General features: G+C 47.0%; 1 protein-coding gene across 4 annotated transcripts in view; it reads left to right on the top strand.

Moving 5' to 3' along the window:
• CUNH1orf21 (chromosome unknown C1orf21 homolog) overlaps positions 1-18,230 on the top strand; it is a 207,551-nt gene extending 189,321 nt beyond the window's left edge. For all 4 annotated transcript variants that reach the window (XM_052737174.1, XM_052737175.1, XM_052737177.1 and 1 more), the window contains one exon: positions 9,303-18,230. In XM_052737174.1, the coding sequence (XP_052593134.1) occupies positions 9,303-9,341 (39 nt within the window). In that variant the 3' untranslated portion in view covers positions 9,342-18,230. The remainder of the gene's footprint in view (positions 1-9,302) is intronic.
• Positions 18,231-22,687: the final 4,457 nt, after the last annotated feature.

The raw sequence follows: 22,687 nt of genomic DNA, 5'->3' as shown, positions 1-22,687 counted from the left end.
CACTGTGACGACCTAGGCCAGTCATCATCTAGAGAGCCTTCGTGGCTTTGGGAGAAGAGGGGAGGTATCCGTAAGCCAACAACCAGCTGATGGTCCCAGGACTCTTGCTGGTGACATCTGTAAGGAAAAAAAGATGTGATTGTCTTCCCAAGCATCCATCCTCACTATCAATTCTAGGGTAAACGACATCCCATCAGGTTATAAAGGCCCTAGAGAATTTGGAATCGCATCTCTGTCAAGAGGCAAACACATTCAAATCTAGATCTGCCAGTTGTACAAAAGAGAATGAACTTCAGGGAGACCTACAAAGCCCCACGCGCCAAGTCGGTTGCTCTAGATTCCTGGCTTGGGCTGAGAAACTATCTGACAAAACTCTACGGCTCCCTTAGAATTAAGTTCATCCAGGTAGCCTGGAAATCTTCCACAAAAATTTATGGCACATCTATTTATCGTCACACACAAATAATCACAAAAGGGAAATTTTAAGAAAGGTAATGTCCAGTTGGGGTGTGGGGGAGTGACATAAAAAGTCATGCCTGTCACAAAAGAGAAACCCCAAGAGAATGACATACAGATGGAGGAAGATGCAGATGAAACTTGAAAATTCAGATGTAACCGGGAGATGAGGTTATAAGTGAATTGTTAAATTTAATTCTGATTGCTGCCACCTTCTCCCTGGTGGATTGTGAACCATGTTTTATAAGTTGCCATCTTGAAGATGTTTTCCAAGTGGGCGTCTTGCAGAACTCAGCTCATCCCGGAAGAAATGGAAAGCTCTTGGAGGAGAAATCAGCTCTGGTGTCTGATCCTTAGGGAAAGAGCAAAACCCTTGAGCAACGCAGTGTTGGCCTCTCGGTGTGGGGTCGGATCATTGGTGTGCTTTCTGGGACCGGAACAGACAAACTACAACCCCCAGGCCACATCTGGCCCACAAGATGAGAATGGTCTTTATGTGATGGAGGGACAAAAGAAGATTTTGCAGTATTTGACATATTACATGAAATTCAATTTTTGGTAGCCACAGATCATTTGGGGGATGGGGGGGGGGGGGTTGGGGGTTGATGCTGTTTAAAAACAGTGCCACACTGTGTAGACCAGGCTGGCCTCAAACTCACAGTCCTCCTGCCTCTGCCTCCTGAGTGCTGGGATAATTGACACACCACCATGCCCGCCGGCCTCACGGATGTTTTAAGGGGACTTGGCTGTACTTGAGAAGCTGTAGCAGGGGCCAGATGGAACAGAGCCTCAGCTATCTACTCACTGGCCCTGCCAAAAGATCATGGGTTCAGTATGGCCTGGAGAACGTAGACATCCCAGGTTCTTTATCCCTGCCTTCTCGTGGCTGTGGCTGCTCCTTGTGGGAAGGGCATCACTAAAGTGTTGCATGTACCAGTGTCAGACTAAGCTTGGGAAATGGGAGCTTTCAAGCTCCTGAACGGTCCTTGCTGTTGGTGGATGGTGGTGTGGATACCATGAAGGGGGCGGGAGGTACTTAATTTGTGTTGTGCCTTGAAAATGGAAAGTCCTATACACCAGGATTGTCATCGCTTACGTTATCATGGTGACCCTTCCTGAACACGGTCACCGCAGCACTCAGAGTCTGCCTGCCTCGCTCTGCCGCTCCTCACCAGCCAGGCCTTTTCCCAACTGAAATGATAATGTGTGAGTCTAATTAGAATAAAGCTCATTAGAGACAGAGACAGCCATTAATGCCTCCATTGATTTTTCTAATGAAATAAGCCGGGGGAGGAGACTTTAACAGGGCAGCTAATTATTTTTCGTTTTCCTCAGCATTTCTTCTGCATTGAAACTGTCGTTGTAAGCTGTCACTGGCCTAAAAACAAAAACAGAGCTGAAAGTGCTGTGTGACTGAAGTGGTTCCGACATTTTCAGCCCTGAGGAAGGGGTCTGCTTCCAGCCCATAGCCCTGCAGGGAACTGTCAGGCCCCTCCCCTCCCCTCCCCATTCTGGGTAGTTAGTGGTTCTTAGGTGCTGATGCTGTAGAGCACGGTCCTCCTGCCCCGTGCTCCTGGTTCAAGGCTGAATGTCCGCATTCCACAGAGACTTGGATGCCATTGCCTCAGGAATGGCCATACCTAGAAGGAACAGTTTGTGACCAAGCGGCAGGGAAGGGACATTCCCATTGAGTGGCTGTACAGACATTCAGAGGGGGCAATCACACTGTATTCATCAAAATGCTCCTTGCCACTCGGAAAGCAGTGCAGTCCCACGGTGCCCGGGAGAGGCTGTTACAGAAGAGTAACAGTCATTCAAACCTGAGTGTGTGGCTGGGGCAGAGCACATGCCTAGTGTGCGTGAAACTGTAGATTCTGCCTCAGGACTGACGAAGAAAACAGACCAGCTGGGCATGATTCCACATATGCTTCACGAAGAAATTACTTAAATAAATAAAAATGGTGACCAGTGAACAGTGGGGTTCTGGTATCAACTTCTAACCCCCTCCTTCATCACCCCCCACCCTTTCTTCATTTCCATACTGTTCTAGCAACACAAGCCGGCCTGACCTGTACTCATGCTGGAGCTACAGCTGATGCCGTTTCATTGTTAAAGGGGGCGAGGCTTCCTGCAGTGGGATCTGAAATACGTTGACAGCTTCCTTCTCCTATCAGGATGCCAGGGCACTTTCTGATCATTGACACTCACCAGCCTCCTCTCCAGGCGGAGTGTTCACAAGTGATGTGACACACAGGGCTCCATTAGACACCAGAGGACAGAGATGACCATTGCCTGTCCTCTCATGTAAGGGAGGCCAACACTGTAGACAGAACCACTGTCCAGCCTGTTGGAGTAACAGAAGAGATGGGTTCTCCTTGGAGCATCTGGGCACAGAGTGACCGGAAGACATCACATCAGACCCAGGTCACACAGACTCAAGGAGCCAGGCAGGGAATGCTAGAGAAGAAGTATGAAGGAAGAGAGTAGTAAGTGTATGGAATAAATGACTGTTTCGGGCACAGAGGAGGCATGGCATTGCTGGAGTTGTCTGTCTGTCTAGTGGTAGGCAGTCCATGAATATAGCTTTTTTTTTTTTTCCCCGAGACAGGGTTTCTCTATGTAGCCCTGGCTGTCCTGGAACTCCCTCTGTAGACCAGGCTAGCCTCAAACTCACAGAGATCTGCCTACCTCTGCCGCCTAAGCGTTGGGATTAAAGGCGTGTGCCACCACCACCTGGCTATATAAACATGTCATAGTAACCTGTTTTCCAATACTTTTTCCTATGCCTTTTAAAAATAAAAATGCTGCAAGATAAATATTTGTAATTATAAACATGACAACTTCATCGAGGTATAATTTATGCACCATAAAGCAAACTGATTTTACATGCACGGGCCGATGGTTTTTAGTAAGTTTGCCCAACTGCAGGGCTACCAGCATACTCCAGTTTTAAAACATTTCTGTTGCATGATTAATAACTTCCCTACTTGCTTAGAGTCAGTCTCCATTCCCACCTCTAGTCATGTATCTCTGGGTTTTATTTCTCTGGTTTCTCTAAAGGGGGATGCAAATCTTCACTTGGCTTCATAGAGACTGGCAGTCCTCTTTCAAGCGGCCACTTGTCACTCACGGCTAGCACCGACTGAGAGCTGCATCCCACTGGCCCCTCAAGAACTGGATGCCACGAGTGTTTGATTTCTAATTATTTTTATTTGTTTTTTTTAATTACTAGAAGCAGACTATTTTTCTCTTTGTTTGCTTTTTGCTTGTATTGTGTCTTGAATGAGTTTTCACTCTCTGCTTTACCTCTCTTTAGGATCCTCTGTGGCTTCATTTTTTAAAAAAAAAAAATTGTATGAATTTTTCTCAACAATCCTTTGGCTATTTTTGCTAGTGTGAAGTTTTCCCTTTTTTAATGTGTGAGTATAGGTGTGTGCAGATACAAAGGGGTGTGTGTGTGTGTGTGTGTGTGTGTGTGTGTGTGTGTGTGTGTGTGTGCGCGCGCGTGCGCGCACACACATACAGGTAGAGGCTTGAAGTTGCCGTCAGTGTCTTCCGTGGTCATTTTCTATTTATTGAGACGGTCTTTCTGAATCTGGAGCTTGCCAAATTGGCTAATCTGGCTAGCCAGCTTGCTCCAGAGGCCCCATGCCTGCCTGCTGAATGCTGGGGTCACAGGTGGACCATCATCCCTTCCCAGCTTTTTAAGTGAGTTCTGGAGATCCAAACTCTGGTCCTCACACTCAGGCAGCAAGGGCTTTATCCTCTGAACCATCTCTGCAGCACCAGCACCCAGCTTTTACGTGGATTCTGGGGGTTGAATCCTGCTTGCGAGGCAGGGGCATTACAGATTAAACTGTTTCCTCTGCCTGAAGTTGCTTTTATATTTTTCTTTGTTTTAACTCCTACACTAAAAGGTTTGTTTTTAACATGTTCAAATACACACCAAAACAAATAAACAAACAAATATTTAACTGTTTAGTTAACATGTCCTCAAATTAACAAAGGTTCAGTGTTATGCTCTGGTAAGTTTTTAAGATTAGTACACTGTCAGATACTTAATTTCCATGCAGCTTAAGGTGTATTTCTGGGATATGACATTCTGTATTTGGGCTGTGGGGTTCTTGGTGTTTGCTTGCTTTGGATGTGCCTTTTTTTTTTTTTTTTTGGTTTTTTGAGACAGGGTTTCTCTGTGCAGTTTTGGTGTCTGTCCTGGATCTCACTCTGTAGCCCAGGCTGGCCTTGAACTCTCAGAGATCCGCCTGCCTCTGCCTCCCAAAGTGCTGGGATTAAAGGCATGCACCACCACCACCCGGCTTGGATGTTTCTTAAAAGGTAGGGGGGAGCTGGGCGGTGGCACACACCTTTAATCCCAGCACTCGGGAGGCAGAGGCAGGTGGATCTCTGCAAGTTCGAGGCCAGCCTGGGCTACAGAGTGAGATCCAAGACAGAGTCCAAAACTACACAGAGAAACCCTGTCTCAAAAAAACAAAAACAAAAAACAAAAGAGGAGGGGAGCAGGAGAAGAAGAAAGAAGAAGAGGAAGAAGAAAGGAAAGGAGGGAAAAGGAAGAAGAGGAGGAGGAGGAGGAGGAGGAAATTGATTTGGAATTAAAGGAGACTTGAAGTATATAGAAACAGGTTAGACTCAGGAAACGGAACCAAGGTTGCTATCAGACTGCAGAGACATGCCCTGGGTCCAGAAGCCAAGAGCATACCTTCTCTGGGGGCTGCAGGAAGGCAGGACTTCGCTGCACTGTTCCAACGTATGTACTCTTTGTTTGGTTTTGGGTTTGGTGAATGGTCTGGCCCACACTGAAGAGACACTTTACCCCTAAGATGTACCCCGTTTTGTTATTGTCTGTTTGGGTTTAGGGTTTTGTTAAGTTGCCCAGGCTGGCTTTGAACTTGGAAACCTCCAGCCTCAGCCTCCCAAATGGCTAAAAATGACAGGTCTGTGCCACCAGACCCAGCTTTTCCTGTCATTTGAATCTGTACCAAAATAGCCCTATGACTCTTTGAAATAATCCTTCCTCGTCAGCATCATTTGGCGTTCCCATTCTTGTTATGTGCTGAGGCCTCCTGGGAACCTTTGGGTGGGTCCTTTGCACATGGCTGGAAGTGTGACCAACATACAATTGTATAAAAGGTCTTCACAGAGACTCTCGCTGTGGGTCCCTTTATGCGGGGGGGGGGGGGGGGGGGGGGGGGGGGTGGGGGGGGGGGGGGGGGGGGGTGGGGGGGATGCTTTGGCCAAGAGACTTACTGTGTGTCTCCCAGCCTGTTCAATCCCACTTCCTGTCTCCCTGACAGCTGAAAGTTTGATGATTCTGTTTTTAGAAGTTCTTTAACAATTTAAATGAGACATGACGTCCTGTTAGCAGAAGCTGGTTCCCTGGCCTGCCCAGGAGGACCAGTGTGCAAATGGAGACTCTCATGGGATATGGGGAATGGAGCCCTTCCAGCAGGTCTCAGGGTCACTTAGACTGCATGCCATGTGGTACCTCTTAGCTGCGGTATGTTCTGATCTCAGAAGTCTTTGTTCCCAAAGTATTTGGTTCTCTGAGCTGCCGTCAGGTGATAAGGAAAATGAAACTGACTGGGATTGGAATTTTCTTATCAAGTCACTGCGGCCTCCCACGAAAGGCAGAGATTAGCTCTGGGATCTTGGGCTTCTCCGAGATTTGCTTACAAGCCACGAGGCTCAACTCCTACCCTGCAGGGTTGATATGAATAATAAATGAAATGATGTCTGCAAAGCAACTCATGTGGGTTTTTTCCTCCTTCTCATAATAATTAGAAAAATTTAGGGGAACAAATTCTTGGGGAAATGCAAGTTTCAGGGTCTGGCTTAGATAGAGGGTTTATCCAGCTTCGTCCCTCAAGGGGTGTGATAGAGGGTTTATCCAGCTTTGCCCCTCAGGGGTGTGATAGAGGGTTTATCCAGCTTTGCCCCTCCGGGGTGTGAGAGAGGGCCTTTGTGTGTTGGCAGTAAAGCTGGAGGGCCTGAAATGGTCCTTTAGGTTTTCTGTTTTGTTTTTAATGTGTGTCTCGTGTGTGTGTGTGTGTGTGTGTGTGTGTGTGTGTGTGTGTGTGTGTGTGTGATCGCTTCCTCATGGTGGAGGGGCGCTCTCAACCTCACCTGAGCTATCTGAACCTTTGCTTAGATGGGAGCCCTTAACTTTGACATAAGATGGGAAGGGACTTTAGTTTTTGCCATAGAACTTGTATTCTATGTACAAGGATTGGGGTTCAGATCTGCCTGGGACATACTGCTGAGGAGGGAGGGAAGTTCTCTGGCTCCTGTCAGGTCTCACCTTATGATCACAGCCCTCATTCACAAATGAGGCTTTTTGCCCCTGCCAGGAGCCTAAACCAACCCAATGTTTATAATGATGGCAACAGAATGTAGGTGCCAACAGCTGCAGTCTATCGACGCTCTGACAGAATGAGGTGTTCTTCTGCACATAACCCTGATCACAGCCCTATTGCATAGAGAAAATGGCTGTGCCCAAGAAACCAAAGCCTGCCATTTTATCCAGGTCCACTTTTCGATGCTAATAAAATCTCCGTGAAGAATCTGCCCCCAGCCTATCCTGCCCAGCTGTGTACCCAGCATCCATCTGCAAATCCAGTCTGAGCCTCCTCAAGTTGAAGCCACACAGAGGAGAACATCACTTGATGATTGTAACCTCATGCTGCCGGATTTGTGTGTGTCCTGTTTCCCATGCTGGAGAATAAACTCGCAGTGGTCAGGGGCGGCGGTCTCCTTTATAACTCTCCAGCTGTTGGCTGAGAGAGTGACTCCTGCCTGGGTTGGGACAGCTAGGGATGGTGTCAGTCTGGGCCATGTCACAGGGAAGGCTGTCGTGGGAGTGACTACTACTTGCATATTCTCCTTGGGAGCATTGGCTACCCAGTTTCTCTGTCCTCGAGAGGTTTTATGTCACCAGTGAGTCAAACCTCGGGGGACAGTGGACTTCCACACTGTAAGGCACATGGGCCTGCAATCTGATGATGGAAGAAACTAAGTCAGGCTATGTAATGACTCACTCTGACAGAACAAGCAGTCTGGGGCTGTTTGGCGAGGAATGGATGACCATCCCAGCTTGTACAGATCCCAAGGCGTCATTGCAGAGCAGTGTGCGTTTGCTTGCTTGCTTGTTTCGTTTTTGATGTACGTACACATCATGAACAAATTAATTTATCAATCACCATTTAGACCCTATTAATACCAATCTTTAACAGCCATGCCAGATGACTGTGATTATTTTTACTTCATCAATAAGAAAACTGAGACTCAAAGAGGTAACTTGAACAAAGTACCAAAATTAGTAAAAAAAAAAAAAAAAAATACAACCAGGATTGGCATCCAGACATGTGTTTAATAATTCATTATAGTGACACTTAAGCATTAGGGAAATGGGAAATATTCCCAATATGCAGATGCATAACAAAGAAATATATAAGCATGTTATATATTTCAGGAAGAGTTACATTAAAAATGTAAGCATTGGTGCTTTTAAGAATTATTCCAATTATTTAGAAAATTCTGGGTTTATTTGTTTGAAAGAAATTAAGTTTACTGAACATGCTGGAAGTAGCAGTAGGCTGAGGGGTTAGAAAAGTACCTTCAATAGCCAAAAATGCTAGTTTTTTAATATAATACATTATGACTTATTAAAAATTCAGCCTGAAATCAAAGGAGTATATACACAGTAAACAAAGACTTGTTTGCTACCAATACTTCACGCACCTCAACTACAAAAATGAGATAGACTAAACAAAAATCAAAGAAGCAACAAAATGTCAGTGGAACTTGCCTGAAATAAATGTCCTGGGAAGCAGTTCACAGGAAAATAGTGTGGAGAAGTGGCTGGCTTATCTAAGTAAGATAAGCTATAGGAGCATCCATTGGCGTATACAACTTTTAGTCACATCATTTGAGGTTCTTATTTTCATATGTTATAGAGCCAACATTTCTGTTTTTAAAGGAGTGTCTGTCCCCAAATATAGAGCATCTAGTTGGTATTTGAAAGGAAAAATACGTGAAGGGTACGAACAGAATAACCCAACTTGACCTTTCGCCACATTGTGATGAAACAGGACGGTACTTTTGTCCTGTGCTATTTGTGGAGACTTGTCCTTGGAAAGCTACGTCCTTTGATCAAGACAACCCCGCCAGGTCAGATCCAGGAGCCTCCAATCCTGGCCCCAGCTGTGTCTTCATAGTGGAAAGGGGATAAAAGATGCTCCAAAGCAGCCATTCCCTACTGTCCCTAAGCCTGCCAAGAACCTGCTTGCTGGCAGGCACATCAAAAACCTCTTGTCCTTGTAAGTCATTCGTGAGGACCAGGCCCAGCCCCAGATCTGTCACACATGTTCATAAAACCCTTGTTTGCTTTTCCTTTAAACCATTTTCGAGTGAGTTAAAACTCAGGCATCCCTTGATTACACTTCCTCCTTCCTTGACATTTTAAGTTCCAAGTGTGGGGCTGGATCTGTAGAATGTGAACAGCAGAAAGTGAGTGTTGAATTTCCCTGATGAGAGAGAAGACTCCTGGCTGCTTCATCTCCGTAACTTCTTCATGTAAGCAACATCTCGTGCACACCTGTAATATAAGTTGACATAAATTCTTGCCAGCATTTCAAAAGAGCTTATTACAGGCTTGGAATGCCATGCCTTGAGATAAGTGGAACTTAAAAATCACCCAGCGCATGTCTGCTGGTGAAGGCTAGATTCCTTTACAAAGCAGACTGAAGCTGGAAGCAATGGATCACCAGTAACTGTTTCAGGCCCTGGCTGGAGATTTTTACTCATGTGTCCTTTTTCTTTTTTCTCCCCAGGGTCGGGATTATTGTTCTGAAGAAGAGGACATCACATAGCATCACTTCTCCGTCTCAGACCAGGAGCTACTACTGTGTAAATAGGTTACACCCCAGTTGAAACCTTTGCAAAGGTTGGTTCTCTTCACTGAACAGCACTATAACAAACGAAGACCGTTCCATATCGTATGCCCCATTAAATTACAGTGTTTCTTAATGAACCTGCAAAGGAATATTGCTAAACACAAACACACATACACACACACACATACAAAAAAAAAAAAACTGTTCTGGAACTTTCTTTGTTGCTGCTAGTTAAAACTTGTTGCAACTTTTCACTTCTCTTGTGTCCAAGTATGCAGCAAAATTCTGCAGTTCACCTTAAAGATCCTATTGGTTTTCCGATGCTCTCCAGCCTGTTTTCTATAAGATGAGGTAGTGACGAACTCTGATACAGACTTCACTTCTAGCCCGGTTCTGCTTTGAAGTCAAGCTTCTCCTCCCCTCTTTCCTCCTTATCCATCTCTTCCGCGTGGTCCAGAGATGGCCTGAGCCTTGCTTCTCACTGGTAATGTGGGTCTTTGAAGATGGGATGGTGGCCGTGGTGAGCCTTGTTTCTCTGCTCTCTGTAGAAGAGCCACAGTTGGTTAAAAGCATGTTGTGACCTGACTCCCCGGAAGTGACAGACGAGCGGGCAGTAGGTGGTTCCACTTACCAGGACTCTTAGTGCAGGATTAAGCTTGTAGCGTTGGCTTTGCTCAGATTGCAGATGGAAGTGTGACCACAATCATTTTGAATCCCTCTTCCTCACCTTTTTTTTTTCTAAAAAATAAACATTTTACTGTTTTTATGTATCCTTGTCTTCTCCCATTCATCCAGTTCAGCATTTTAAGATGACCCTAGGTGTGGAAGATAAATGTTTCCTCATAGTGACTCTGACGATTGGCCTCAATGGCTCCCCACCCTCCTGTTGATATCGACCATGGTTTGGAAGGGCCGTGATGAGAGGACACCCTGTGACTTCTTAGGAGGGCTGGAAACCACCGTGACCTTTGGTTTTGTTAGGTATTAAAGCACGTTGTTAATTCTCCCCTTCAAAATGTTCCATGAGCCTCGCCACTCCCTCCCATTGTGTTTCCAGCACCGGTAGTGTGGGTAAAAGGTGTCTGCCTACTGGAAAACGGGACATGGACACAGGTGACGTTATTTGGAGTTGTGAAAGCCAAAAGCCCCTGGTGGTGGGGAGTGCTGAGTGTGTGTTCAGTAGAGTTTATTTTTCCATACTATATGAAGAGAATGATCTCTTCTCAAAGACAGAAGTAATATTTTTAACAAATATTGTCACAAGTAAATAGCAATCAAAAGGAGAAAATAACTTTTGTATTTTTTTATCATGTTTGATAGCTTTGACGAGGGTTCTCTTTGTTACTTTCAGGGAAGGGCACCCTATTAAATGCCATGCCAGCAGTCCAGGGTTGGGTTTGTCCTACACACACACACACACACACACACAGGAATGCTGTGTTTTTCTCTTTGAGGGTTGTGAGTTTCAAGGGCCTCACTATCAGCCCCACTGCCACCTTTGGAAGGTGGAATAGTTACAGAGGAGATCGTTAAGATGTTCCCAGTTGTCAAAAGATTGTCTACCATAGAATAAAATAGAAAGCTAAATTGGTTCTTGCCAAAATGAGCCTTGACTTTCAAATCCGTCCACAAAATGGCAAAACTCTTCATCCCCTGTCAGGCCCAAGGCCACAGACGTGAGGGAAAGAAAATGCAGTCAAGTGCTCTAGAAAATGGACTCGAGTGTAAGCAACAAAATCCCATAATTCTTGCAGCCAGCAGCAGCTATTTTGGGGAGCAGCTGTGGTTGTTACGTAAATAGAGTTGCAGCCAAAAGCTAAGGCTTTTTTATCCAGCTTCAAGCAGAAAAATGCAGGGAGAGTCGAGTAGTCCAGGGTTTTAAGTTCCCTCCCCTAGTATGGTTTTTGGCCAAAGGATGAAAATAGTTTCCCTCAACTGTAAATGAACTGCTAAACCCCACCTCGGCTTGTTCACTGGAGACGTTGCACACTGTTCTGTGGATGGCCTTTTCCGGAATCTCATGTTCCTGTCCATCGAGAATGAAGCGAATGTTGATGTCTTCCATTTGACTCCTCTCCTTGGTGTCTAAGACAGTGTCTTCCCAGAAAATCACCACCCTCTACCCAAAGATGATACCCATGTCCTTTTCCTCAGTCACGTTTAGCATTTCGGGTGTTCCACATGTTTCTTGGGAGCCTGACTTTTAAGTGTTAATAAAATCCTAACTGCTGTTCAGGAAACGGCAGTGTTTCACGGTTCTGTCTCCCCTGTTTCACACTGGATACCTCTTTGCTGAACAGAAGTGATTTCATCTCAGACACATTTGGTACCTCTAGAAATAGGTCCATGCAATGGGATGGTTGAGTGGGTTGGCATGAAATGCTTAACTGTGTTAGCAACACTCAAAACTGTCTGTTTTCCATTTGTTGGTTTGAATCATAAAGTTGTCAAGTGATTTGTGTTTGTACTTTATTTTTCTATGCCTTCTGGAAGAATCTAAATTAAAAGTATCTACCCCTCCCCCACATCAGGACATTAAGCAGTTTGTCTCAGGTATAAAGAAAAGAATTATCCAGTATATATGCTGGTATATCTTGCTAGTTAGCATGTCTGTAGAACTTGGGAGTTGGAAGGAGGGAAGAAGGGAAGGAAGGAAATTGTTGAAAAATGGACAGAGGATATTTTGAAAAGCTTTTAGTGTGGCTGTATGCTAAGGCAGTTGGTCTAGTGGCCAGTGGGTGGAGTGGGTCTGCTGGTGAAATCCGCAGCCGGGTTACACATGCCTCGTGTCCTCTTTGTAGATCTCTGTAGAGTTGTAGAGGTTCAGCAGTGTGTGCGCAGCTTTCTTCGGCTTGGCAGAGATTCAGGCTCACAGAGTACCGCTCTCATAATTGAATCCGTGTTTCTTGCTGGCAGACAAACTCAAAAGAAGCTTTTACCTCCATGAGGCCTCCTAGCCTCAGGCTTAAGTGGGAGCATAGAGTGACATTATGGTCTATTTAGGGACAAAGAAGGTACAAAGTCCGGAGATGAGAAAAGTAGGTCAGCCCCCAGAAACAGCCACACAGTGACTGGTCTCTGCCTGTCTGCTGTGCCTAGGATGACTCAAGAAATACGTCCCCAGGAATAGCCTTGGTTCCCAGCCCCCGCCCGGCGCCGCCTGTTCCTCCGCTGTAAGGTATAAAGGCTCTCTGTGTCTTGGGTGTACTCAAGCACTCAAGTGACCGTATGGGAGAGATAACAACCTGGGGATGGTAAGCCCCACACCTTGATCCCAGGCGGATGGCCTCCAACATTGAGTTGTAACTTTGTCCGCCACCCAGCCTCATCACCACCCTTTCGTTTCTCTTTTGGCAGGAGTAGTCCTGTAACCCGGCTAAAACAGATGATACCTCTTCTGAATTTTACCTCATTCACCTACAGTGCAGTTTGACATGGTGATAAGTCCCGTTTAGACACTGGGTGAGAATTTAAAAGTTGTTCCGTCTCTACTGGTCCCAGGAAAAGAAACTTTATTAAACATGTTTGTTTTATAATAAGAGAAAATATCACCTTCTTAATCCAAGACAATATAAAGAATCTAGACTTTAAAATCCAGATATTTTCATTATAAAAGACATAACAATTGTTATTGAAATCCTCTCCCTTCTCTCAAAAATAAGGGATGAGGGGCCTGACTTTTCCACCAGAAGGCTATCTCTGAGCTGTATTTCTTTATACCTCTTTACAAGTTGATCTCTTTGTTAAGTTGCTTAAAACTCCAGTAGAAAAATAAGGTACGGTCGGTGGGTAAAGGAGTATGTGTTTAAAAGGCATAATGGAAAGGTGACTGAAAGTGGACTTCAGGATGTCATGGGTGGATTGGCAGGCACCCGTGTGCCTCCGCAAAGCTGTGTGAGCCCTCTACAGTTGCTCTGGGATGAACCGCTGGAATTCCTTGAATGAGGTCTGCGAATCACTTTTGCAGACAAACAGATGCATTCTTCTAATGGGGACGACGCCTTGGATTTCCACAGTCACCTTTTCTATTCTTATGTCTCCAGGAAAACAAATCACAAATCTATGAGAGAAAAATCTGTCCCTTGTGACAAACCCTGGGACCCATTAGTGATGCTATGGTTTTCAGAAGGTCCTCTCTCACATCTGAGATCTGATTTCATCTTGGGTGGGAAGAGGCAAGGGAACTAACAGTCATTCTTTCTGCTCACTCTGGGCCAGATGCTGCCCTTAACATTCTGTCTTTATCTCACGTAGTCTTCAAAACGGTCTTTTTACCCTCTATGTTCTGAGTCGCGTGTCTTACATGTTGAATTCATCTGTCCAATGAAAATGCTCGCGTGGAAAGAAGGGAAGATGTCACCCAAGTGTGTTATTACTATTATTACTACACACCTTGCAACACTGTGAAAAAAGCCTTTGGGGGCATCCACCTTCTAGAGTCTGTCTTTGGCTCCTTGCCAGCTTGCTTTCCTCATGGGGAGTTTTACTTGGCTTTCCCTCATCCTACAAGCTGTACAGAAACCCAAGAGGCCACTGGTGACAGAGGGAAAAGACTTGGGGTGATTTAGACATGTCCCTTCAGCTTCTGAGAAAGGATGCAATCTATACCACGTTTGAGATGCTGTGGTTTCTTTGGGTCTCCTAGCCTTGTCTCTTCAGAGGTTTGCCTTTTGAAGGCTAGAAGCCTCACCTTTGCAGAGAGAGCTGAGAAACTCTGAGGAGGAGAGACAATGCCTGGACCACTGACTTCCATGGGCTACAGTTGGATGTTTCTCTTTGATTGCTGGGCTAGGAGTCTGGATTTTCCAGGCTAGTTTAAGCACCACACCTTGATAGGACTCTCAATGGTGGCCTAGAGAGAGCCGCTGTGGTCCAAGGTCAGGCCCGCTCAGGAACTCCACAGAGTTCATCTCTTTTTGCTCCATAAAATGTGTGGGGTAAAAGATGACTCATCTCCACAGCAGCTGGTGAGGGTGTTACTTAAGGGGTCCCACAGCCACCCTCATTAACTCACCTTGTAAGATTCAAAAGAATTTCCTGTCCAAGTTCCTTGTGAAATAGGTCTCAGGATCCCGATCGCTTCTAACCGAGCAGCTTTCAGATTCCTTGTAGATGATGTGGGAATGGCTCTTATCTCTTGGAAGTCAGAGAAATTCCTTAAGTCAGGAAAGTCCCACTCGGCTGAAGTCTCCTGTATGACATTGTCTCTTTGCCCTGAATCTTCTCTTCCCAAGGGTTATTTTTAGACCAAGCTCTTAGATTTGACTAAGATTTAAAGTAAAAAGAACAGCAGAAACTTAGCCAGGCCTGCCTTCAGCTCTCCAGAGTTGAAAATTAGACCTTGAGGCCACTTGGCTCAGACCCAGGAGTTTAAAAAAAAGAACAAAAAAAAAAAAAGGCAGCCCCTGGCCTGGCATTTCAGTCCAGACCTTCAGGGACTCTTCTCCTTTGACAGGCTAGTGAGCAAAGGAAGTTTTGCCAGAGATTCCAAGCCATATTTTTCCATCCAAAGAAAGACGTAAATTTGTTAAAAATTCCTGGAGTAGACTCAGGCAGTTGCCTTATTAGGGTTTTAAATTTGGATCTATTCTTTTAACACATACACAAAGATAGACGGATAAACAAAACGTAAATGTTTAATCATAGACAGGCTGGGGGAGGAGGTAAAAGCTATGTTTGACCCTTCTGTAATCACAACAATAATGTCTGGGGGAATATCCATGTAACTGTAAGGATGCTTAAACCCGAAACCCTAGCGACTGCGTTTGCATAAATTTGCGTCAGCTCCAGTGGGAGCACCAAGGTGTGGGCGCGGTCTTCTCACCCTGCGCCCGTCTGTGCCTGATGACTCTGGGCCTCTGGGTGGGTGTTTTGACTCACGTCCTTTCTCAGCCCACAGTGGAACTGAAGACACATGCCAGGTCCAGCCCTAGCATTGCTCATACATTCCCATTCGTCCGTGTGGCCTTGACTGTGACATCGCAGCAACTCCCCTGGGACAGTCTGTTAACGATGTGTGAGTTAGAGTCCCTTTCCGGTTGTCCTGGGTGTAGCATATTTCGCTCTCTCATTCCCAGTCCTAAGGACGTGTTCATTCCCCAGATTATTTGGACACCTGGTAGGCTCCAGGCCCTGAGCCAATGGCCAAGCAATACAGAGGTGAGCCAGACACAGCTGCCACCCTCCAGGAGCCTACCATGAAAGGGGAACAATCTCGAAGGACTCCCTTAGGGAAATCAAGGATACTGTGGGGTCAGGTGGCAGCGGTAGCCAACCAGATTTGGGCATAGAAGCTTGCAGATAGTAACGGCAAAATCCATATTTGTCTGGGCACAGAGGGCAAGTACCAGAAGAGTCATCCATGCTGAGAGGACAGCATGGGACTTCTCATGGGTGGAGAGGGCCATCTGGGGCCTGCGTGCAGGGAAAGGGTTGAGCTTAGGAGGAGCAGAGAGAAGAACAGAGGATGAGAACAGGGGGGCAGACTGGGCTCTGGGGCTTTGCTGCGGATTCCGTGGAGATGAAGGAGAGTTTCTCTGCACTCTCCACTCAGTGTCGTCCCTGGGAGCTAGATGTGATCAGAGTGGGGATTGCCTTCCTTTGGAAACACTCAGCTGCTGTCTAGAAGGGTCTATGCCCACCCATCCTTTCTCCTCCTCTAACTTCTCTTCCTGTCTCTAAAAGCTGTTGGAGTTCAAGGGCTTTAGCTTGGGCTGGGTCTGGTTTAGAGATCCGTGGAAGACAGAGCTAGTTCATCCTGATCTGTCTTTAGAGACATGGTGGCTAAAAATACCTCTTGGGACTAGGTTGGCCTAGACCCAGAGATCAGAGTGTACCCTAAAATAAGTATTTAGGAAGTGGTGAGAGCTTCCCTATTTAGTGTCTGGTTCAAACCAGAGGCATAACCTTTTGCATAGCCTTTCCCAGGGTTAGTTCACCTGCACAGACCCAGGGAAGCAGCCAGGCCTCTCCTAGGTCACAAGAACATTCCTGAGTCTTGCCAAGGACAGAGGAGTTGGGGATCTTGGGTGGACGTTGTTTTGGTTTGTTTTTTGTTTTTTTAATCATAAAGTACAGATAAATTGTGTGCAAATGCAGAATATCCACAAAACCACACAGTGACTGAGGACCTTGTGAGGACTTTCATTGCGGGGGAGCTCCCCTGGAGTGAGTCGTGGAAGGCCCCAGATAAGCAGAATCTGACTGTTTGCAGTGCCCTAGGTTTCCAAAGAACCTGTTCAGGGTTTGCAGCATTGGTCTCTCTCTCTCTCTCTCTCTCTCTCTCTCTCTCTCTCTCTCTCTCTCTCTCTCTCCCCCCCCCCCCCCCCTCCACACACAAAAAAATGAAATTTTAGGCAGAAGAAGCAGCATTAGATGCATTCGAATATTAGCAATTAGTCAGCATGGCTGGAAAACCAAGTCAAGACTCGCGGGGTGAAGTTCCCGAGAGGCTGGTGGGCTTTGAGGCCGAGGGCAGTTTTTCTAGCCGCATGGCGCTGGGCCTCAGCTTGGGGACTCCAGGAAGCCCTCCCTTGCCACTCTCCCAGTTTGCAGCTTCAGGCTGCCTACACCGGCCCTCCTGGGTGCAGCCAGACATGCCTGACATCCACACCCACCTTCTAGACTGGAGGGAAGGGAGTTTTTCTTGTTGTTGTTCAAATGCCCACTCTTTTCCCAGATAGTCCTCTGGCTCCTTACCCAAGGATTTCTAGTTCTGTGTCTTCTGGTTCCCACTGTAGTATCCCCCAAGCCTACCTCTAGCCTGTATTGATGCTGATGCTGGAAGCCAATGGAACATGTGGCCTCTCACTCACCCACTTGAAAATGAAGGCTCCCTCTGGTCGTTTTCTGAGCTGGGTCATTTCCCAGTCCTCTCCATCACATTGCCAAGAGATGGTCAAACAGCCTCCACGCCAGTTGTCAAAGGCTGCCTAATGGCTCCTCCCATAGATATTAGTGTTTATTTACGAACATGGCCTTGATTCAAGGGAAAGCTCCTGGCGGAGCATTCAACCTCAGCCTCGTTGGCTCTCCTGAGCACCTAAGAAATCAGCTTGGGGGCCTGGGAACACAGAGGGGTTGTGCTGCCTGCACATGGACCTGTGAGGCAGTCAGGGCCTGTTACCTCTCCACATGGCTACCATGTGAGGTATCCGCTCCTGTACATCAATCCACTGACATGTATGTCCATGTACTTTATAGTAAGAGACATGCAAGAAAAGAAAAGGCAATGATACATAAAACAGTTCAAGGGTTGTATTATTTTCTCTCTGAACTCTTAAGTGTGACCATGGAGATCTCCTGGTATGTTGGACACTGGAACACCACTGCTTTGGTGCAAATCAGTATACCATGATGGCATCCCAAACCACTGTTTGGCACTCAGCCTGTAGAAGGAAAAGGTCACAAGGGACTCCCCCAAGAGCTTTGAGTCTGGGGAATCTGAGGCAGGCAGACCCACACAGTATAGATTTAAGAAGCTGAGCCCCTGACGGGAGAGCTGCCTCTAGACAGTCGTGGCTACCGGTGCTAAGAACAGGTACACCGTACAGGGTCGGGCGCTCTTCCCCTTTCTTCCCGTGTCTCCCAAAAAGGACATTGTCAAAACCCCAACTCTCTCCTGAATGGAATTCCTTGAACCCTCAGAGTGCTTCAGCAGTACCAATCCCATGGCACCCGTGGACTGTGGCTTGAATATTATTTTTGATTTGACTATCGAGATGTTCTGATGATTCTGTTCCATTTTGAAAAAGGTCTGAGAAAATATACAGGTCTAATTATATATATACATATTTATACATGTGTATTTTTGTTTATTGTTAACATTTTGACATTGGAGTTTCTATTAAATAATTTTTAACAGTTTCCCTGGCTCTGTCCTTTCTTCCTACCTGGGTCCGGGTGGGCGGGGGTAGAAATGTCTATGGGAGACCCAGTTGATATCCTTCCCCTCCCTTTCTCTCGTCTTGGTTCCGCATTGGTGAGGGTGTGTCCTTTCTTCCACATACCTCTGTTTCCACAGGGCACGTATTTTATCAGATACCCATTAGAAGCTCCGACCCTCTTGCCATCTCCGGTCTTTCCCATCCACTTCAGAAAATTTATAAATCCACAGACCTGATAATGCACACATGAGAAATGATACAAAATGAGACCTTGAGCTTTATCTCGTATGGTATGTACGCCCTATAACACACACACACACACACACACACACACACACACACACACACACACACACACACACACACAAGGTTTTACCTGTGAGACCTTGGACCTTACTTAACCCTTTTGAGTGCGGTGAAAAACAACAGTTTCCTCATACATTTGACTGGAGGGGATATTTGCCCTACTCATTCTGCTAGCTGACACATGTTATTTGTTCACTATATGCTAAGCTCTGGAGTCACCCAAGGATGGACAGCGGTGTGGGGAGGGCTTAAGGAATTTGCATCTCCAAAGTCTGGCATGCCAAAGGGGCAGCATGAATAATGAGCCCTGTACCAAACAGTCCCCACATGCCCAGCTCAACCCTGCAGCTACCCAACTGGCTTTGAAGTCTCCATGGCCCCCGCTGTCCATCCGACTCCTACAAGCACTGGTCTGATCAGTTGGCCCTCATCCTTTGGCTCACAGAAATAAGGTATCTTCATGATTTCCTGATGGTGTGGCGGTGAGGGAAAGCTGTGGGGGAGAAAGGCACTGATAACCAGCCCCTGGCATTTTCCTCCAAGCCATAAAGTTAGAAGTTCAGAATCACTGCTGAGTTTTATGAGCTGTCAGACAAAGCCAGAGCACAAGCCCAGAGTGATCCTGAGCCCCAGCTGGATCTTTCAGAAACAAACCTGTTTCTTCCAGCACAGACCCACTTAGCCTCACAAAGGCCGCTCCCCTCCCTCTGCAAGCAGAAGTCTGTGTAATTGTACTTCCTGCCCAGGTTCCCTGGTGGTTATGGGTACAGGATGAACAGCCTTCAGTCACCCCTGCTTTCTCACCAGGAAACATAGACAGCACTCGGGTCAGATCTCTGCTTCACACCATGTTTCTATAACCTCTCCTCTAGTTTCTCCATAGAGGTGGCAGATCCCCTGAAGTCTCACAGCTCCTGTGACCTGGGAAAGGAACTGAACCTTGACCGATGCTTTAAGATCAAATTCTGTGCAGGGCTGCTTTTGCCTTGGATGAGACTTTAATCCTGTCATTGGTATTTGGTGGATAGTTTGGTCTAAAACGTCTCATCTGCCTGCTGAAAAGCTGTCTGGAACCTCACACAGGGCATCCGCAGACTTACCCATGACTGCTTTCCACAATGTCAGAAACCCTCAGTGCGGAAGAGGCCCTGAACTTTGGCCAATGTGGATAGTCAGGTAGAATGAGCTATCCAGTGAGTAATACCACAAATGCATGAGAGGAGTCACCTGGGGGCTTAAAAACTATGCAGCGGTGCTGGGCAGAGCCATAGATGGTAGACAGATGGGTATGCATATTGGTTATGCCATCTGACCCCTCCAAAACTGATGTACAGATTCAGGATTGGTGCCTGACAACTATGGGGGACCAGAGCGTGTAGGTGAGAACACATTGAGGACAGAGTTTAGCAGCTGGGGAACGGGGAATCGCCAGTCTATGGAGGCAGGAATTCCTTAAGTCTTAGTGAGGAGTTACTCAGTGCTTCCAAACACCAGAGGAGAAATACCTGCCAGGAGCTTTCCTTCCAGTAGATAGGGGTTGAGAATCTGTCATGTCATACACATCAAATAAATAAATAAACGAGCAAACATGGTGTCACTTTGGCAGAGCTTCCTCATTGGTCCATGAGCAGTACACACTGATGGGTCTCCACCATGTCCATACATTAGGATAACTGGGGACGCTCCTTAATACCCATGTCCAGACCGCAGGTCAAGTCGATCAGTGTCCTTGCAGAGAGGGAGGGTGGAACTCTACCTAGGATTTTCATGTATCTTCCTAGACAATTATGAGGTGAGGGATTGGAGGAGATCCAGGTGTGCACCTCTCCCGCTATTGGACTGGACACTAGCAAACAGCTAACCAGAAAGGCCCACCCCTGAGGATCCTGGGAAGAACGGTACAGGCTGGTGAGTACACTCCAAGGGGCTGTGAAGACCCTATAGGGAAACAGCTCTTCTCAGAAACATCTCTAAGGGATAGAGCAGAGATGGCTAGGCCTTGGATGGAGACGACCCAGTGGGCTTAGAGAAGCAAGTGAAGAGTTTCTCCTGTGGATAAGGGGCAATTCCCACATGACCAAGAGCTCAGCACAAGGACAGACCTCCAGGGCTTACCTGGTGTCTAGGCATGCTTTTGTTCATGCCATGGTAAAGAAAGGGTTTCTGTGACTATCCAATGACAGCCTGTTGCCTCTCCTGGCAACCGCTGTACAGGATAGCACTCTACTAGCCAACTTCATGCAATATAGCCTAAGCCTGCTCCATCCCTGCGTCGACCCAGCTAGCCCTGCTACCTACAGCAAGCCTAACTGGGAGGCGAGAGCTCAGAACCCAGAAAGATGGACTTTACATCCTGCTGTCATCAAACCAGGGCAAGCAAATCCGCACTCTCGGAAAAGCCTCCGTGTGAAGAAGGATCATGGTTTTCAAGGGACTGAGGGCAGAAGCCACTCAGACTCCCTGCCGGGTCTCCTCAGCTAACTGCACAGAGAAGCAGGACTTTCACACCCAGTGCCTTTCAGTGAAAGGGGCTGTCATGACGAATACCGTGGCTGCAATGGTTGAGTTCCCGGCAAAGGAAGCCCATCTGGTAAGTTTGGGAATTGCCTGCCACCGATGTATGACCCAGAACAGAAGAGCCAGGCTGGTGGCTGGAATGTCAAGCACTTGCTCCAGGTGTTTGCAGATCGCTGGTTGTTGGTATGCTCGGCCTTTGGCCATGAGTCTGATGCTGGGTTCTGCAGCCTGCTAGCCTAGTGAGAACTGAGAGCCTTGGATACAAGAGCACAGAGAAGATCCAATCAACAGCAACCTTTCCCCTCCTGGTGTGAGGGGCCGCTGAAAACGGGGGTGGGGTGGGGAGGTGGGAGGTGGGGGTGGGGGGGTGCAGGATGGATCCTGGCTGACCCCTCAGAGTTGCATGTCAGCTCAAAACTCCAAGGGATGCTTCTTGCCAACCATAAATCCAGGCTTGTGCCCACAGGGATGCTAGTGCCCCATGATCAGACTGGAACGTAAATGCGATTTAAAGACATGATTGGGTAGTATGTGAGGAGCGGGACCATGAAATCTTCTTCCCAAGTTCCATTGTACGAAGAGTGGACCTGAAGTCACCAACTTGGCCATGTCTGATTTTAGTTCCCACCCTCTACTCACAGGCTTTGCCTCAAGAAACAATCGAAGCTTTAAATCGAGTCTTCCCGAGGCCTCCTTTACCCTTGAAATGAGAGATGGTGGCATTTGTGTTTCTGCTGACACAATGGTGTTCTGGTGTGTCAGACCCTTCAGAGGGCATTGCTAAGGGGTACAGGGCTCACCTCAAATGTACAGGGTACAGGGGTGCATGGGCTCTCCCCACCCCCATGCACAACTGGAAGGGAAGAGCTTGAGGAACCTCCAAAATGTAAATATGCAGAGTAAGGACTGAGAAGAAGACTGAAATGTCCTCACTCGATGACACATGGTCTCCGGTTGATGTCCTTAGCAGAAGCTTGAACATTGGCCACGTCCACATCACACAGGCAGCAGAGCCATCCCCTGACCGATCCTCCTAACAGACACTCAGATAATCCACCTAATAACTCCTGGAAACGGCTACTGACCCTTTGTTTAATAGTTACAGAAACTAAGCCTCAAAGAGATGGACTTGCCCAGAGTCACACAGCGGTGAGTGGTGGAAATGCTCGGTCCCACTCAGAGGCTTGGCCTAGAACCTTTCAGCTCCTAGCGTCCTTCATGCCTGCACCTCAGGATGGCACGCCACTGGCATCACTTTGGCTCCAGTCTTTGCCAGAGCCACGCAGGACCACGGCATCGAATGTCTTAAATGTGTCTCTCCTATCCTGCAGCCCACCAGCAACCCTCCGCTGGCAGAGCGACACTGCCTTGAGGCGTAGATACGGGACCACCAAGTTTCTGTCCCCCGGCCAGTTCGACCCTCCAGCGGCCCTCCTCAGAACAGCTACTGTCTATCATCTTTCTTCGCTTTATTTCTCCCTCGCTGCCTTCCCTAAACCCACTGCTCTCTTCTCACCTTTTAGGCTCGTGTGCTTGATGAATGGGAAACTGAATGGAAAAAAAAAATGAACTGAAAAAGGAAAGGAAAGGACAGGACATGACTGCTCCTAGGTG

This window comes from Peromyscus californicus, unplaced genomic scaffold, assembly GCF_007827085.1.
Source record: "Peromyscus californicus insignis strain IS unplaced genomic scaffold, ASM782708v3 Scaffold_14__1_contigs__length_90479793_seg_2, whole genome shotgun sequence".
Classification (NCBI taxonomy): domain Eukaryota; kingdom Metazoa; phylum Chordata; class Mammalia; order Rodentia; family Cricetidae; genus Peromyscus; species Peromyscus californicus.
This window is presented reverse-complemented; position numbering and strand designations above follow the sequence as displayed.